The following is a 17,699-nucleotide window of genomic DNA, read 5'->3' as shown; positions in this document are numbered from 1 at the left end:
GGGGGCACCTAAATTATAAAAATGATATTTCAAATCAATAAAAGAAAACAACAACATTGGTTCATTTTAAATGATATCATTTGAATTAAGAACCCATCAATGAATGGAGTGTACATGCACCCTGCCCTGTGTTTATTAGTATTATTTGTGCATTATTAGTAGTATTGTTGTTGTTTAAATGTATGTTGTATTATTAGTATAGGTGTGGCAGCACGGCAGGGTGTGTTTTGTGCAGGGAGTATTGGGTTCAGATTTTCTCTGCAAACACATGTGGTAATGTGGCTGGAGCCGTCAACTGAATACATATTTAAACTGTTAATTAATGGTTATGGGCGTATAAAATAGGTGTTCACGAGTGTTAGTGAGAATTAGCTTTGAGAATTGTGTTGGTGAAGGTGAAGGTAAAGGTGAGGGTGCAGAGTATATATATACAACAACAACATTTTATTTATATAGCACCTTTCATATCAAGTATCCCAAGGCACTTTACAATATTTAAACAAACAAAAAGAAAAAGTACAATTAAGTACAGTTAAAAGCCAGTTAAGTACAGTTAGATACAATTAAAAGCCCATTTAAAATAAGTATTTAAAGAAGTTTTAAAAAACTCGAGGGAGTCTGAACTTTTAATATAATTTGGCAAGGAGTTACAAAGTCTGGGTGCATAAACAGAAAAAGCCCCGTCACCCTGAGTGTGCAGCTTGGAGCTGGGGACAAGCAACAGACCAGCCTCAGGAACGCAGGCTGTGAGCAGGGACATAGGGAGTAAGCAGGTCAGCAGTGCCATTTAGAGCTTTATAGGTTAGCATTGCAATTTTAAAATCAATCCTAAAGTTAACAGGCAACCAATGGAGTTGACATAGTACAGGTGAAATATGATCACAAGCTTTTGATCTTGTTAGGATACGAGCAGCAGCATTCTGGACATATTGGAGCCTTCTAAGAGTATTATTAGGAAGGCCACAGAACAAAGCGTTGCAGTAATCCAATCTCGAGCTGATGAGTGCATGAACTAACCTTTCTGCACCTACTGATGATAAAAAGGATGTAAACGGGCAATATTGCGGAAGTGAAAAAAGGCTGTCCTAACAACACTGCGTACGCGAGGTTGAAAGGGTAAGGAGGAATCCATAATAACACCCAAGTTCCTAATAGTAGAACTGACTTTAATATCAGAATCATCTAATGACAGTGAGGAGAAAGTAACTCTGTGGAAATGATTCACAGATCCCAGTAGCAAAATTTCAGATTTGTCAGAATTTAACTGAAGGAAATTATCATGCATCCAACTTTTTATATCAGCAATGCCTGAAATTCCAAGTCTCCTCTAACCCTAACCCTAACCCTAACCCTAAACCAATCGAGCAATGCCTGAAATTCCAACAGTCTCCTCTAACCCTAACCCTAAACCAATCTAGAGCAATGCCTGAAATTCCAGCAGTCTCCTCTAAACTTCTAAGTAAATATTGAGTAACGGTTTAAGTACTGCTTGTTTTAAAAGTGCAGGAACCACCCCAGTAATCAGATAGGAGTTAATAACAGTAGTAATAACTGGCCCAATTGCAGCGATACTTTAACAAATTAATGAAGAAGGAACAGGATCCAGAAAATATGTAGAGGGCTTCAATTTTGAAATAAGAATAGTGACCTCTGACACAGAAACCTCCTGGAAACCCATCATAGTAGCTCCCAAGAAGGCCTGGTCAGATCTTAATGAGGTAACATCTGATTGGGATGCAGAAACTGGTGTCTAATATTTGTTACCTTATTTTGAAATAAATTCAGAAACATGTTACATTGTTCAAAAGTTGGCTCAAAGTGGGGAAGAGAATTACATTGAGGGTTTGAATAATTATTTTCAATCTGTTTAGAATACTGAGATTTTGCTGATGAAAGTTCATCTCTGTATGATCCTTCCATATAAAGAAATATTGTTGGTTTAAGGGAGTTTTATGAAGCCATGAAGTTTTCGGAAAATAGCACCTAGAAATTTCCGATTCAATTCCAAAAACGAAATCATGTAAACGCACTTTTCGGAAAATGTATTCCGATAGCGTACTGCACATGTGCAAACTCTGACCTTCATTCTGCACATGGTTTTAGAAAACAGAAAATAATAATAATATGTGGTCAGTCTGCATGGATCCATTTGCTATGTTATTGAATCGTATTTTGTCATGTACTTGTATTTGCTAGAACCAAAGTGATTGTATTTTATCTTGCTGTTAATTGTATTAATACTTGTACTGTGATTCTTGAAATGTATTTTTGTTTACGACTGTAAGTCGCCCTGGATAAGGGCGTCTGCTAAGAAATAAATAAATAAATAAATAAATAATAATAATAATAAGTTAGGGATAAAGTAATATTTGTCTGTATGTATTTGTTAATAGCCCATACTGAAGCAGCACATGTTTTCCAGCTTTAAAATTATGTGATAATTTAAAATAGTCTGCAAAAGAAACTGGTAATATATAACAGGATGAGCTGTTGGAAAGGCTGATTGCACATTGTGGGGAATCTGAATAGAGGTATAGGATAGTAATCTTTGAATTTAAGACCTGACACTTCGATAAAGCACTTGTTATTGGATTGGTCTCCGTTCTGTTGCAGAAAGGTCTGGTCTGTTCAAATCGTACTTAGGGTACTACAGTACTTTGCATGCGAAAATATCCTGCGTTTTCCGAAAACTTCAATCCATGTATACAGTTGAATTCTAATTAGACTTTCTATCGTTAATCATGTAAACACAGAAAAGTGACATTTTAAGAAAATCAGTTTTCTGGTTCAGTTTTCCGAAAACAGTTGTCGGGGAAAACACTTTGTCATGTAAACGTACTGATTTACACACTTATGCCTTCATTGCCCATCAAAATGTTTTTCAATTTTTAATAAATGTTAAAGCTATAAGTTATGGTATAATATTTCATTACATTAACTATTACATTTCTTTGGCGAACAAATGCACTGCTAAATTTTGTGTGATTTTGTTTTTTAACCCAATCGCAGCTGTGCTACCATTTTGTATATTATCCCTCATCCCTTAATTACAGCAGTTACATAGTTTTGTTAAAGACGCTTTCTTCTGCTTATTTCTATATGTTTGACTTGTTCTGTATTTTGATTCACCACAGGGGTGGTTGCCGTAGATTCCATGGCATCCTTGGCCACATACTGTCTTTGCAGAATTGAAGTTTAATAAGTCAAACTGATAATTTTGTCTTTTTCAGTTTGCCGTATGAACAGTACTTTGGAGGTGTATCTTCATTAAGCAAGGAGCAGTTTCAAAAGATCAATGGCTTCCCCAACAACTACTGGGGGTGGGGAGGTGAAGATGATGATATTTACAACAGGTATTTCTTCTTTTTTAATATATGAGCCTGTAATTACCAAAACTGAAGCTAATGGTGGCCTGGTGGTCTAAGATGCTGTGGGTTAGAATTAATTAGTTGCAGCTGTGCTGTCCTTGGATGTTATGTTTGTACAATTGTTTCTCAAAAACACTTTAGAAACAACTAAATGAATTACCATAAGTGGGCTGAGATCATGTATTATTTCTGATTTTTTTTTCTACAGGCTTTCCTTTCGTGGTATGACCATATCTCGCCCAGATGCTATTACTGGAAAATATCGAATGATCCATCATAACAGAGACACGAAAAATGAACCTAATCCAGAGAGGTATGTCACATAATCCTGTTGCAGTATATGTCTTTGACTAACAAAAAAATGATTGATCTTTTTTCTTCAAAAGAACACACAATCCATTTATACTGGCAAAATAAAAACACCAATAAACACTGAGGCAAATGTATTCATAGATACAGCGATGTGTCTTGCTGACCAAAACACTTGTAGATATTGCGATCGTCCATTGGGATCAAGTCCACATCACTGAACACAAAGCAGTCATAATCATATTCTTTCAAAGGTAAATGGATGAATTTGCAGCAAAATAGCATACTTATTCAAACATATTATCTCAATTTACATTTTAAAACTTAACTTATAGTAAAGTTGGGTACTTTGTCAGACAAAAAGCCCCTATAATAACCAGACTTTCATATTTGTAATATGAAGAAGAAAAAGAAGAAGAAACTTGGACCTTCATAATACTGGAGTCAACCCAACGAAGCCCGTCAATGCACTTTTTCAGTAAAAGGCAAAAAAAATGCAGTTTCCTTATTGCACAGAATTTTGGAATTAACGGTCTGTTTAAACCCCCCAATTCCTATGCATGGTTTAGCAACACATATGTTAAATTATACAGTTCTGTGCTGTAACAGTGCTCTAATATGTAGCTTAAATTGCTAACAAAACATTATTACAACTTACACATGGTAACTCTGGAGTCTATGGTAGCCATTGCTGTCAACAACTGAACTTACTTACAAAGAAAGATTAAGAAACCCAGGGCGTGAGCCCTGTTGGGCGATTCATTGTTATATTATTGTACTGGATTAGCTAGTTTTGTTTAAATACATCACCGCATGATACAGCTAGAGTAAGTAGAAATGCAGTCTACCAGCAGCTGATGTACACAGCTGATCTGGAGAACAGGGAGTGGGAATGTATAGTATAGACATGGTAACCGTGTAAAAGTTTACCACAGTATTTTTGCATGGTAATTTTGCACTTTTACTGTGCTTTTCCAATTCTTACACTATGTATTTACTATAATTGACCATCTTTTGGTATATTTTATAATATGCTTTTCCATACTTCTCAGGGCTTTACAATGCTTACTTGTGCTTTACTATGCTTTCACTGTGCTTTATTATAATTTGCTGTGCTTTTACTATTGTAAGCTTTTATAAGCACTGAACAAACTTCCTTATTCAAATCATGTGACCTACAAAACCCAGAAACGTCCTAAAAATTAAAAGGCTATTTTAATTTTACTCACTCTAAAGCTTGTATTTACTGATGAGGAAAGCTAACTGTTTATGACATACTGAGTCTAATTCGTATATATATATATTTCATTACAGGTTTGACAGAATGGCAAACACAAGGATGATGATAGATAGAGATGGCATAAATTCCCTGTCTTACGAGGTGGTTGAAGTTAAAAAGAACTTTTTATTTACAGAAATACAGGTGGACATTGGCACACCAAGCTGATTGGTACTATACTGTAGATTCAAGAACTTCACTGTGCCTTAAGAAAATATTGTTTATTACCAGCATTTATAAGATGGAGAAAAGTGGGTGAAGTCTTAGTATAGGGCACCAGTAACACATCAGGCAAAGTCATTCCATAGTACACAAAACTTGTGTCTTATACAGGAGTCCTGTTCTGTAAGCGCTCTTGACATTTTTTTGAAAACAATGAATCGGACCATATAAAAGTCAGGTAAGGAACTTGTAAAAGGAAATTAGTAAACATATTACAAAGGCTTATATTGTACTCTCCTTTGCCAAACAACATTCTCTGAAGTCCATTGTTGTGTTGCTGTTGATCTGTTTTGATTTCCAGACTTTATAATGTCTATTTCTTCTGTGCAATAAGTTCACTTGCAGTGATGCAAGTAATCAATGGACAACATGGGAAAATTAATTTTGAAAAAACAAGTCAGCAAGACAAGATTTTTCAATAATACTAATATTTGATTGTTATACAGTAATTACTGTTTCACTAAAGGATCAGGACTATATTTATTGTGGAATATGGAGCATCCTGGGAGGGAAGACCATTCACCAGAGAAATACATTGAGCACATCTTGCTGATGCAGAAACGTTTAATGGCCTGTGTTTAATGTTATTACACTTATTAATTAGTGTCTGTAAGATATGAATGAATAGACTACCAAGTATAAACCCAATTTATTACTTAACACAGAATGTAGAATTAGAGGGGTCAAAGGAACTAAAAATATGTTCAGAACAGATGGTACAGTGGAAAGTACTTTTTCACACAGATAAGAAAAAAAAAATTATTGTAATACATTACCAGTTGGAAGTTGTAACAAGCAGAACAATACATAAAAAAAAAAATTGCTTTGACTCCATAATCAGCCTCTCCTCCTTTCTATCATTTATTTGATCTCATTAGTTTGAGATAGGTGGCATAAAAAGTGGTCATGGTTATGAAGCTTCATGAGTCATATATAACTTTCAGTAACTGTTTCCCTAGTCATAAATAAATAAACGCAAATTCCCCTTTCTGTAACACAGTCTTTAATGGCTTCTATAATGTAAGAGCTTGCCCTACCCACCTGTACAAACTCATACAGAATGGCTGTCAGTTTGTTTGAAGTTCCAACTGAAATCCTGTTCTGGTTCATTTCCCCCAGAGCTTTACAAACCATTGACATAGAACTTGCCCCACTTTTTAGCTGCAGTATAAAAATATCCCCACTCTCCTGAAAAAAACACGAATGTATATTCTTAAGATGGACAGGTACTTTGTATATCTATATGTTAAAACAAGTTTGCTTTATTTAATTGTTTTATTTAATCTTACAGAAATGCAATATGAATATGTAACAGTGCAGCTGATCCACATAAAGGCACGCTAATAACTCTGTCATAAAGAGAAACTAACCATGTAGGAATCTGAGCTTCAATATAATGTAATTATTGAAACTATCCAAAGGTAAGACATTCCTGTACAATCCTGTAAAACAATGCTTCAGGTCCTGAACTGCAAATACACCACAAAAAAATAGCAAAGGTAGAGAAAGCCATATTGCTTATTTTTCTAATTATATTCGCTAGACAGATCCTGGGATGGATTTTAAAATACTGTTGTATTTAGTTTCTTTTGGTACAAATTGATTCACAAAGCTATTTACTCTAAATCATCCACACCCAATAAAGTTACCGAACCTGAAAGAAACACTAAACATTGAATTTAGTGGCTTGTAATCGCTCTATAGTTTTTTCTTAACTGTTTCTGTAATTTGTGGGGTTTTTTTTTTTCATTTATAAAAAAATGTTAATGACAATTTGGAGTAAATAAAAGATTGGAAAAAGGAACAAGTGTCTCTCTGTTTTCTGCCTCTTGCATGGAACACTACATTGGTGTCAGAGTGGGATTGAGTTTGAGCCCGAGAGCATAAACAAGAGCCGATAGGAGACAGAGAGATGGACCATTGGTTCTGCTGGATCCCTGACATGTCCCGGATCCAATGGTATGGAGGACTAGAGGACTTCATTGATGACCTTGAGGACCAGGGTTGGTGCCTTGTATGCGGGGAGTTCGGGCACAGGGTGGAGTGTTGCCCCTTGTAAGAGAAAGAGCTGCCTGTCCGAAGGCGAGCAAGGGAGCCGGTGCTAGCTGCAGAGCCACTGAGAGAGTGCCCAACGCCACTTCCAGAATGATGATTGCCAAGCGCCGCCGCCGGAGTGCCCAGCGCTGTTGCCATCGCCTGTGCCCAGAGCTGCCGCCACTGGAGTGCACAGTGCTGTTGCCACCACTGGAGTACACAGCACCACTGTCACAGCCGAAGTGCCCAGTGCCGCCTCCACTGCCAGCGTGGTCACAACTGGTGTGCCCCACACCACTGCTAGAATTGCTGCTGCCCGCTTTGCCCCTGCTGGAGTCCCAAGGGTTCCCTTGTCAGCATTGCTGCTGCAGAAATGCCTGTCAGGGTTGGAGCCGCCCTGGCAGAAAGAGGAGAGGATACCACCTCCATCACAGCACTGCCCACCAGCCGACCCATAAGAATCCAGAGGGAGGAGGTTGGTGTTTGGGGGGGGGGCAATCGTGGCAATGTGTTGCATTGTGCCCTGCAGAATTTTTGGGGCCAAAAAGAAATGAAGTTGGGTGCAATGTAACAAACTGCATTTGTGTTTTTTTACTGTATTTCCCACCGCTGCTTTGTGTGCCTGTCTGTCTGTGCCAGCTTGCTTGCTCGTGTTCTGTGTCTCCCCTGTTATTGGTCCTGTCTGTGAGTCAGCCGGCTTGCGCATGTTCTGTGTCTCCCCTGTGACTGGTCCTGTCTGTGTTTGTTCCCATTGACTCGAAGTGTGCGGCCGAGGACCAATGGGATGTGTGTATCATTCTGCCCCTGATTTACATACAGGGCGGAGCTAAATCTAAGATGGCACTGCTGTCATTTTGTTGTCTGGGCTGTTCTGGTTGTCATGGTTCCTGGTTCCTGTATTCTGTGTTGAATCCTGTGTTGCTGTTCAGATCTGTGGACTCTGTGTGGGTGCTGAGTGAGCGTCCAAAATAAAGGATTGGAAAAAGGAGCAAGCATATGATAATGAGGCTCGACAAAACGCTTGATTGTAGGAAAGTAAATGACCCAATTATAAGATGTTTTTAATTGACACATTTGTATAATGTATGTCCCGATCAGCCAATAGTTTTCAGCTTTACAAAGCCCTGGGGAGGACAGAAGCCAATAGGGAGTGAGAAGAGGCAGGACTAATGGAACAGGACGCAAGACTGGAAGAGAGAAAAGAAAAGAGGGGAGATCTGAAAAGTTTCACTGCACTGCATTTCTCACATGCAGTTTAGTTTAGTGAAAACTAAACTTTTGTAGTCCTAAAGGCTACTTGAGTAGGATAGCTGGCACAAAAATAGTACATTTACTCATATTACCAATTGTATTTCTGGTACGATAAGGGAACAGTGACAATTAAATTTGAAGTTACCACTTTTTTTAACTCCTGTTGGTGTTTTAACTAGGAGTAATTTATTAACCCCCTCATTAAAGGAATGCTAGCCAATACTTTGAAATACATTTCTTACGTTTCTTACCAGGGGGCTGTTCAGGTAACAACAGTGTTTGGATAGTCAAGGTTTTATTGTACAGTGCTGTAGCTGAGAAATTGCTGCAGGTCCCTGGTTCCTAATTGCGTCCTGTGCTGTTGTTTAAAACTGCAATGATCTACTGCGCAGCTATCAGGATGCAGCAGTTTATCTATAGCTTTGTATCTGATATATTTTCATATCCTGAATTCATGTAAAAAAAAAAAAAAAAAAAAAAAAAAACATGTTCCGGACATCTAAATTTATACCTTTTTTTTAACATCATATTTTGTGTATTGTGTATGATTCCCAGTTATTTCTGCTGCAATCATTGTTTGATGTTCTTACAAAAATTGCTTCTGAACAGGCTGTGTGGGAAGTCAGGTGAGGAAGCATATTAGCAATACAGCTGTGCATTGAAGCCCATAAGCAAAGCATTGTGCACTGAAGCCTTGTCATCTCTTAGAAGTTCATTTAATATGAGACAATACATTTGATTTTAAAGCATTTGCTATCACGTGGGTTGGAGAAGTGGAATGCTGTAAAATGAAAACAATCAACAACAAAGACTGGTGTTGCATTGTTAAACTTACAAGAAGAAAACAAGAAAAAACATAATGACGTGTCTCTATACAGAGGCGACAAAGCCCCTCCTGACCAATTATACTTCAGCATATCCACAAATGGGGTTGTGTGACAAAGGGCCAGCTGGTACAGTTTTTTTTACAATGTGCATGTGGTGTTCACTTTTTGTTAGTTACACATGAGCTCTATGCATTCTGAGGTTCTCTTGTACTGTATTCCTGCTACTCAATGATGCATGTGACCGATATAGAGCAATCGTGTCTCATTTTGAGTATAAAGAGCCTGGTATTGTGGGATTCACATTTACAGTTTAAAAATGACATGCATTCAAAAGGTGCCTTTGTCCCTCAGGGGATGAAATCCTCTGCATTGTGGATATAGTTGAGGCAGCCCTATGTACGTACACACGTACTTATGTCAGACTTTTTAAATTTTTACTATATCTATTTTACATATACAAGAAAAACGCTTATCCAATTGTGATTGTTTATCGAATTGTGAACCCTTATCCAAGTGAGAGTATTAGATTCTGAGAATACATGAGGGTGTCCAAACATTTGTCCATTTGTCATCTGTGACACCGACATGTTTGCATTTACAGTGCCTTGCGAAAGTATTCGGCCCCCTTGAACTTTGCGACCTTTTGCCACATTTCAGGCTTCAAACATAAAGATATGAAACTGTAATTTTTTGTGAAGAATCAACAACAAGTGGGACACAATCATGAAGTGGAACGAAATTTATTGGATATTTCAAACTTTTTTAACAAATAAAAAACTGAAAAATTGGGCGTGCAAAATTATTCAGCCCCCTTAAGTTAATACTTTGTAGCGCCACCTTTTGCTGCGATTACAGCTGTAAGTCGCTTGGGGTATGTCTCTATCAGTTTTGCACATCGAGAGACTGAAATTTTTGCCCATTCCTCCTTGCAAAACAGCTCGAGCTCAGTGAGGTTGGATGGAGAGCATTTGTGAACAGCAGTTTTCAGTTCTTTCCACAGATTCTCGATTGGATTCAGGTCTGGACTTTGACTTGGCCATTCTAACACCTGGATATGTTTATTTGTGAACCATTCCATTGTAGATTTTGCTTTATGTTTTGGATCATTGTCTTGTTGGAAGACAAATCTCCGTCCCAGTCTCAGGTCTTTTGCAGACTCCATCAGGTTTTCTTCCAGAATGGTCCTGTATTTGGCTCCATCCATCTTCCCATCAATTTTAACCATCTTCCCTGTCCCTGCTGAAGAAAAGCAGGCCCAAACCATGATGCTGCCACCACCATGTTTGACAGTGGGGATGGTGTGTTCAGGGTGATGAGCTGTGTTGCTTTTACGCCAAACATAACGTTTTGCATTGTTGCCAAAAAGTTCGATTTTGGTTTCATCTGACCAGAGCACCTTCTTCCACATGTTTGGTGTGTCTCCCAGGTGGCTTGTGGCAAACTGTAAACGACACTTTTTATGGATATCTTTAAGAAATGGCTTTCTTCTTGCCACTCTTCCATAAAGGCCAGATTTGTGCAGTATACGACTGATTGTTGTCCTATGGACAGAGTCTCCCACCTCAGCTGTAGATCTCTGCAGTTCATCCAGAGTGATCATGGGCCTCTTGGCTGCATCTCTGATCAGTCTTCTCCTTGTATGAGCTGAAAGTTTAGAGGGACGGCCAGGTCTTGGTAGATTTGCAGTGGTCTGATACTCCTTCCATTTCAATATTATCTCTTGCACAGTGCTCCTTGGGATGTTTAAAGCTTGGGAAATCTTTTTGTATCCAAATCCGGCTTTAAACTTCTCCACAACAGTATCTCGGACCTGCCTGGTGTGTTCCTTGTTCTTCATGATGCTCTCTGCGCTTTAAACGGACCTCTGAGACTATCACAGTGCAGGTGCATTTATACGGAGACTTGATTACACACAGGTGGATTCTATTTATCATCATTAGTCATTTAGGTCAACATTGGATCATTCAGAGATCCTCACTGAACTTCTGGAGAGAGTTTGCTGCACTGAAAGTAAAGGGGCTGAATAATTTTGCACGCCCAATTTTTCAGTTTTTTATTTGTTAAAAAAGTTTGAAATATCCAATAAATTTCGTTCCACTTCATGATTGTGTCCCACTTGTTGTTGATTCTTCACAAAAAATTACAGTTTCATATCTTTATGTTTGAAGCCTGAAATGTGGCAAAAGGTCGCAAAGTTCAAGGGGGCCGATTACTTTCGCAAGGCACTGTATCTGGAGCGTAATAATTTGGTGGTAACGTTATTTAACAGAAGTTTTTGGGGGTTGTAGATTGTGGGGATATATGGGAGCATCTCTGTCTGTACTTCTGTATGTCACTAGCAAATCAATCATCAATCATTTTAATATACTTGATACTAACAACAACCAATTTGCTTGCCTAATTAGGTCTTAAATACCACGTATCCTACTTTCAACAAACTTAATTTCTTATTCTAAACCTGTTCTGTTCATATACAGTTGATAGTCATGGTCATCAATATTTCTGCCATTCTGTCAAATGTGATCGGTCATACTGATAGATCACATTTTAACTAGGAGGTGTATGTTACTGACATACTTGTCAGTTGAAATGAAAGGTAAAGTATACAATTGCTGTTTGCCTCACTTTCAAAAGCAGGTTGTCACCCTAAGCACGTTCTGCTGTTTTTTGGTCCAGTGCTTGTGTAGGGCTATGCCTTTTCACAGAAATCCAGGAGCAACCTTTCACTGCCTCACCAAAAAGCTTGCACTGCTCAAGGGGTATAGAGTATGAAACTGCGCCCCCTTGTTCACCATGATGGCTCCAGCTACTCCACGGTTTGCAATGACAACAGGAAAGCAGTTCACAAATGCATTGCTTTATTGCATCTTTAGTTACACACACATGTGCATTACTGAGTATGTATTCTCAACTAAAATAATATTTACGATGGATTTAAATCATACACTTTGCTTACTTTAACATGCTAAGGCTTATTATAAGATCATGTAACAATAAATGTGACTGGTGCTGACTGACTGTACTGCCCTCTACTGGAGAAGCACCACAGGAAAGAGAATGTAGCTGACGTTGTACAACATATTTATGTTCTGTATTTTAAATTCCCTGAGGAAACATTACCCTTGTGTAACTTAGTTCCCCAAACAAACCCTGTGTGAAATATGTAATGCATCTCCTTTTAGCAGCTAATGAGTTAATAATACTGATATCAGCATAAGGATGGCAAGTCAAATTATCATTTCCAGATATCTTTAATTGTGCAGTTTTTAAGATATCTAAAATTAATTTAAAGACATCTGTAAATCAATTTTCGCCTTTAAATCAACTGGACCATTTTCTGTCAAATGTTTACAATTAAGATTGTTGGCGTTAGGCAGTGTTTTCGCTAATGGACAGTACTGTCGAATGGAGTCACCAACATACACCTCTGCAATAAATAGTGGCCGTCCAGCAAAGCACAGCGCTCTGACAACCCCATTAACAGTCTTTCTGCGCTCTTTTATTAAAGCGCATGTAAAAGCCGCAGAAATTGATTGCTTGTCTCTCAAATCACTTTCTTGTTTTAGTTTAATGTCACTTATTTTTCAGTATGTTCTTTTATTCTGTCAGCGTGAACATGTACCTCAACACAGCAGTATTTGCAATGCTATGCATTATTATTATTATTATTATTATTTATTTCTTAGCAGACACCCTTATCCAGGGCGACTTACAATCGTAAGCAAATACATTTCAAGTGTTACAATACAAGTAATACAATAAGAGCAAGAATACAATAACTTTTGTTCAAGCAAGGTACAAGTGTGAATCCTCTGCCTTATCTGGCCCACTTCTGCTATTTGGCTTTTTGTATACTTTGAAACATTTGTTTTCTTTTGAATATTCGTGTAAGTATTTCAAGTTTTTGATCAAGTGTAACTATGCTCAGCAATTGCCACAATAATTAGACTTTGATTGGCCAACATAATCAGGTGATAATGTGTTTGTGAACAGAGAACCAATGTGCGACATTTGAATGTTATTGATCCGCTGACGTCTAAACGTACCTGCTGTATTCTAGGGGTGCGTTTTTACATTTTTACCGCAAAAGAACCGGGTTAAGCGACCTTTGACCAAGAACCCGTGAATGTGACTAGAACGCTAGAACACAATCATTCGTTTTGAGTCTAATGTGAGTCTATGCTCAACTAGCCACTGAAGCGGAACAGCGAGGATGGAGAGTCCGGGTTTACCCAGTGGAAGTGGGTTGTCAAGGATTTGTGGCACACTCTACAACCCGGTTTCTCAGAGACATCGGATTCAGTGGCCAAGAGTTGCGTCGCACAGTGAAGAACTTATCTGAAGCAGCAGAGAGGAGCAGCAACTGGCTGTGGTTCAGACCGAGAGATTCTGGCTGGGGATCTCAAGCACAATAGAAAGAAAGAAACGCTGATGTACAGGTAAGTAAGCTGGGCTGAGTTGAGTGGGGGACGGAGGGGGGTGATGCTGGGATGCCAGAATCACCGTCGAGCCCTCTTGAGGTGTCGTGGGCTAGTCGACGAAACACCGAGGATGGAAGGTGCCCACTTGAAAACCCCAGAGATGTACCCTACTTAGCTCAATCCAGACGGTTGTCATGCTGATGCGCTGGGGAGGCCGCACTATGGTTGATCCCCGGAGCCAGCATCGCAGCCGTTGTGTGTGCTGATGCGCCAGGGAGGCAAAATAAGCTGATCCCTGGAGCCAGCATTACACTTCAGCCATTAACACCAGACAGAAGGATATCTACATCATCATATGGAAGGAAACGTAAATGGATGGAGACACATATGGATCACATTAGTTTACTGTAAAGCTACGTCTTAGTTGGTGCTTATCTTGGCGAGAGCCGAGTTCAAATCAGCATGAAGTTTTAACATCTACTCTCGTGTAATGGAAATCATGAGATATCTAAAAATGAAATAAAGATATCTCAAATTGATTTACAGATATCTTTAAATACTATGGAAACCATATGGACTGTGCTAGCATGGCACACCAAACTGTCATTTAGAGATATCTTAAAATGGGTTTTAAAGATATCTCTAAATCATCTCTAAATAACTTCCTGTTAATTTGAAGATATCTTAAAATGATTTAGAGATATCTCTAAATAAACAGGAAGTTATTTGAAGATACCTTCAAATGATTTACAGATATCTTTAAAACCCTCATTTTAAGATATCTCTAAATGACAGTTTGGCACACCACGCTAGCCAAATCCACATATTATTTAAAGATATCTCTAAATCATTTGAAGATATCTTCAAAATACTTCCTGTTCATTTAAAGATATCTGTAAATCATTTGAAGATATCTTCAAATAACATCCTGTTCATTTAAAGATATCTGTAAATCATTTGAAGATATCTTCAAATAACTTCCTGCTCATTTAGAGATATCTCTAAATCATTTCTACAGCCTTCTAGAATAGAATTTTGAACACGTTGGAATGAATTTAAGTTTTTTTTTCCATGACAAAAAAATGTTTAAGACTGGTTTATGATAACTGAGATAAACTGCTGTGAGGAATTAAAGTCAAGTTGACTAATGTTTTGGCTAATGTCTCATAACACAAAACAAACAAAATCACAGTCAAGAACCACCCCATTACTCTTCTTATTTTAGTTAGGAACACATATTTCCTGTTTGGGGTTATTTATTGGCTATCCAGCTGGCCTGTCTTATAAAAGTGTACTGTAGTAAAAGCATAGCAAAGTGTAATAAAGTATAATGAAAGCATGGTAAAGTGCAGGTAAGAACTGTTAAAACCCATATAGCTATGGTAAAGCATAATATAAAAAAATAGCAAACCATAGTAAACTATAGTGAATGTATAGTACAACCATGGGTGCAGCATTGGAAACCCCCACAATTACTGTGCAATTTTACAATTATAAACTGTAAAGTGCTAAAATAAAACAGCACACCAATAAGTGAATGCAGAAATAAATTCAATGTATAATTGTACTGTTAGTGGACATCAAATTTACTTTTTATTTTTATCTTTTTTTCTTTTTGTTCAACTAACATACTAGATCTCAGACCAGTAACTGTTCCGAAAAACAGCACAGCCAACTCTGGCCTACTTACAAATATGTTAGCTCAGATAACTGTTATATGGAATGGCTTTGTATATCATTTTCTTTTTCAGTCACCTCCTCCTGAGTACCCCTGTGGTCTCTACAGAGCTCTCAAACGTGTCCTCTCTCTACAGTACAGTCTGTATTCATTAACCCCTGCCACACTCTGTTGTGGTATTTCTTACAGCTACTGGATGCACAGTGGGATGGGTTAACGTAACTGTGTAATGGCATTCCCATACCAAGATCTATAAAACCAGTGCCGACTAATAGCGTTCTATCAAGGTAGTTACTCGAACAATGTATTTAGTGTTCTCCTATTTAGTTGGTTTAATGATGTGTGGAGGTTTGATTAATAGTGGGAGTCTCAGGATAATAAAAGTACACATTTTATGTTGTTTGAACATCTTCATGGGGTGTCACTCTTGGGGGTCTATTTTAATGATCCAGATAGAAGTGGATCTAAAAGCCTCAGTCCTTAACTGTTAACTTCTTAACACAGGATGCAGTCCCTGCAGGAACCATTAGACTACATTAAAAATCATTCAAAATACAGTGGCTCTCAAAAGCATTCACCCCTCTTGGACTTTTCCACATTTTATTGTGTTACAACATGGAATCAAAATTGATTTAATTAGGAGTTTTTGCCACTGATCAACACAAAAAAAGGCCATAATGTCAAAGTGAAAAAAAAAATCTACATATTGTTCTAAATTAATTACAAGTACAAAACAGAAAATAATCGAAACCAAAAAAAGAGTTAGGCTTTGTTGCCTGTTTTACGCTTCTCAGACACCTATTAAAGAGTAAGTAGCGGAGTTCCAAAAAATATAGCGTTATAGTCCCCACATGTTGCTACAACTGTTTAAACAGTGTACCTGTAATTTTTCTTTTCATTTTTAATATCTTGACAACATTTTACACTTACAAATGTAAAGTCTGTTTCAAAGCTCTTTTCAAAATGGCCACTTTAATGCACTCGGGTTTGGGATCTGTCCTCTAAATCACTGCAGGAGGAGCGATTAAAATAAAAAAAAACATAACTAGTGCTCTGACTTTTCTGTTCCGTACCACATCATGGATCATTATTGCTGTGTTACCTGTTTGACAATGTGGGCAATAATCCTTACACTGTCAGTGTACTACAGTGGCCATTTTGAAAATAGCTTTGGAATAGACTTTAAGGTTGTCAGGATGTTAACAATGAAAAGGAAAATGATAGGTACGTTATTTAAACAGTTATAGCAACACGTGGGGATGTGTAATGCTAGATTTTCCAGAACCCCGCTACTTACTCTTTAATATCTAGGTACAGTATCCCTAAATAGATATTTCTCCAATTGTCTAATGAGAAAACTTGTATTTGACAAAAAAAAGGCTTCTTATGCAGAGCATCTGTTCTTCCTGATGCCCCCAAACATGGATTTCTGGAAATAGTGACTGAATATATTTGAAGACTGGATTGTCTCTTCAAGGATACCAGTTGATCTCTGTGTGGGGGAGCACATGTCCCAACCCTGGCTATTCTGCATTTATTCATTTGCCCCAATATTTGTTGGAGGATATACCTGGCCTGCAAAATATTTTAAGACATGTGGCGATAGTCGAGTGGACTTCTGGTCTCTGGGGGCTAAGCTGAAACCCCAAACTCATTTCACATGTGGCCTACACCAGGCCCTTAGATTAATCTAGCCTAGCTTCTACATGATGCATGGATTCATCTGATGATTTTAGACAATATTAAAAATCATTGGCTTGACCCATACACTGCTGTTTTCATTGTATGCTTTAGTATAAACTCTGTTTATCTGTACTTAAGTATGTATGTGTGACAGAGATCGAATGATTCTTGGTGTTAGATCTCCCTCCAGACCTGCGAGGGCGCTGTGTAAAGGGAACCCTGGACCCTGGACTGGATGACCCAACATTTCATTCCCAGGGTTAAGCGGAAGTCAGCCATCTAGAAAGGGGGCGGAACTACGGTACACTAAATCATCGACCCGGAAGGGAAACGATGTGGAATCTGTGGATTGGAGGAGCGGCTGCACTCGTTGACCAAGTGGTCATGGTTGACGGTATTTAAGGGGACGTAATGATGTGATCTGTTGCTTTGTGAATGGTTAAATTGCATGACCAAAACGAGAAACTGTATTGTGAACCGTGAGTGTTTTGTTTGTTTTGTTTGTCGTTTTTTAAAATACTGTTGTATTGTTATTTAGACGGCTAACACGATACAGGGCTGTCACCAAAGGCCAGCACTAAACCCGGATCAACATCACGGCACTTTGTTTCACAAAGAACTGTATTC

General features: G+C 38.1%; 1 protein-coding gene across 4 annotated transcripts in view; it reads left to right on the top strand.

Moving 5' to 3' along the window:
• The window catches only part of LOC117420622 (beta-1,4-galactosyltransferase 1-like), a 42,782-nt gene extending 35,808 nt beyond the window's left edge, over nucleotides 1–6,974 (top strand). For all 4 annotated transcript variants that reach the window (XM_059031913.1, XM_034034120.3, XM_059031899.1 and 1 more), the window contains 3 exons: nucleotides 3,231–3,353; nucleotides 3,577–3,681; nucleotides 4,992–6,974. In XM_059031913.1, the coding sequence (XP_058887896.1) occupies nucleotides 3,231–3,353; nucleotides 3,577–3,681; nucleotides 4,992–5,124 (361 nt within the window). In that variant the 3' untranslated portion in view covers nucleotides 5,125–6,974. The remainder of the gene's footprint in view (nucleotides 1–3,230; nucleotides 3,354–3,576; nucleotides 3,682–4,991) is intronic.
• The last annotated feature ends 10,725 nt before the right edge of the window (nucleotides 6,975–17,699 follow it).

The sequence above is a fragment of the Acipenser ruthenus genome, chromosome 1 (genome assembly GCF_902713425.1).
Source record: "Acipenser ruthenus chromosome 1, fAciRut3.2 maternal haplotype, whole genome shotgun sequence".
Lineage (NCBI taxonomy): Eukaryota > Metazoa > Chordata > Actinopteri > Acipenseriformes > Acipenseridae > Acipenser > Acipenser ruthenus.
This window is presented reverse-complemented; position numbering and strand designations above follow the sequence as displayed.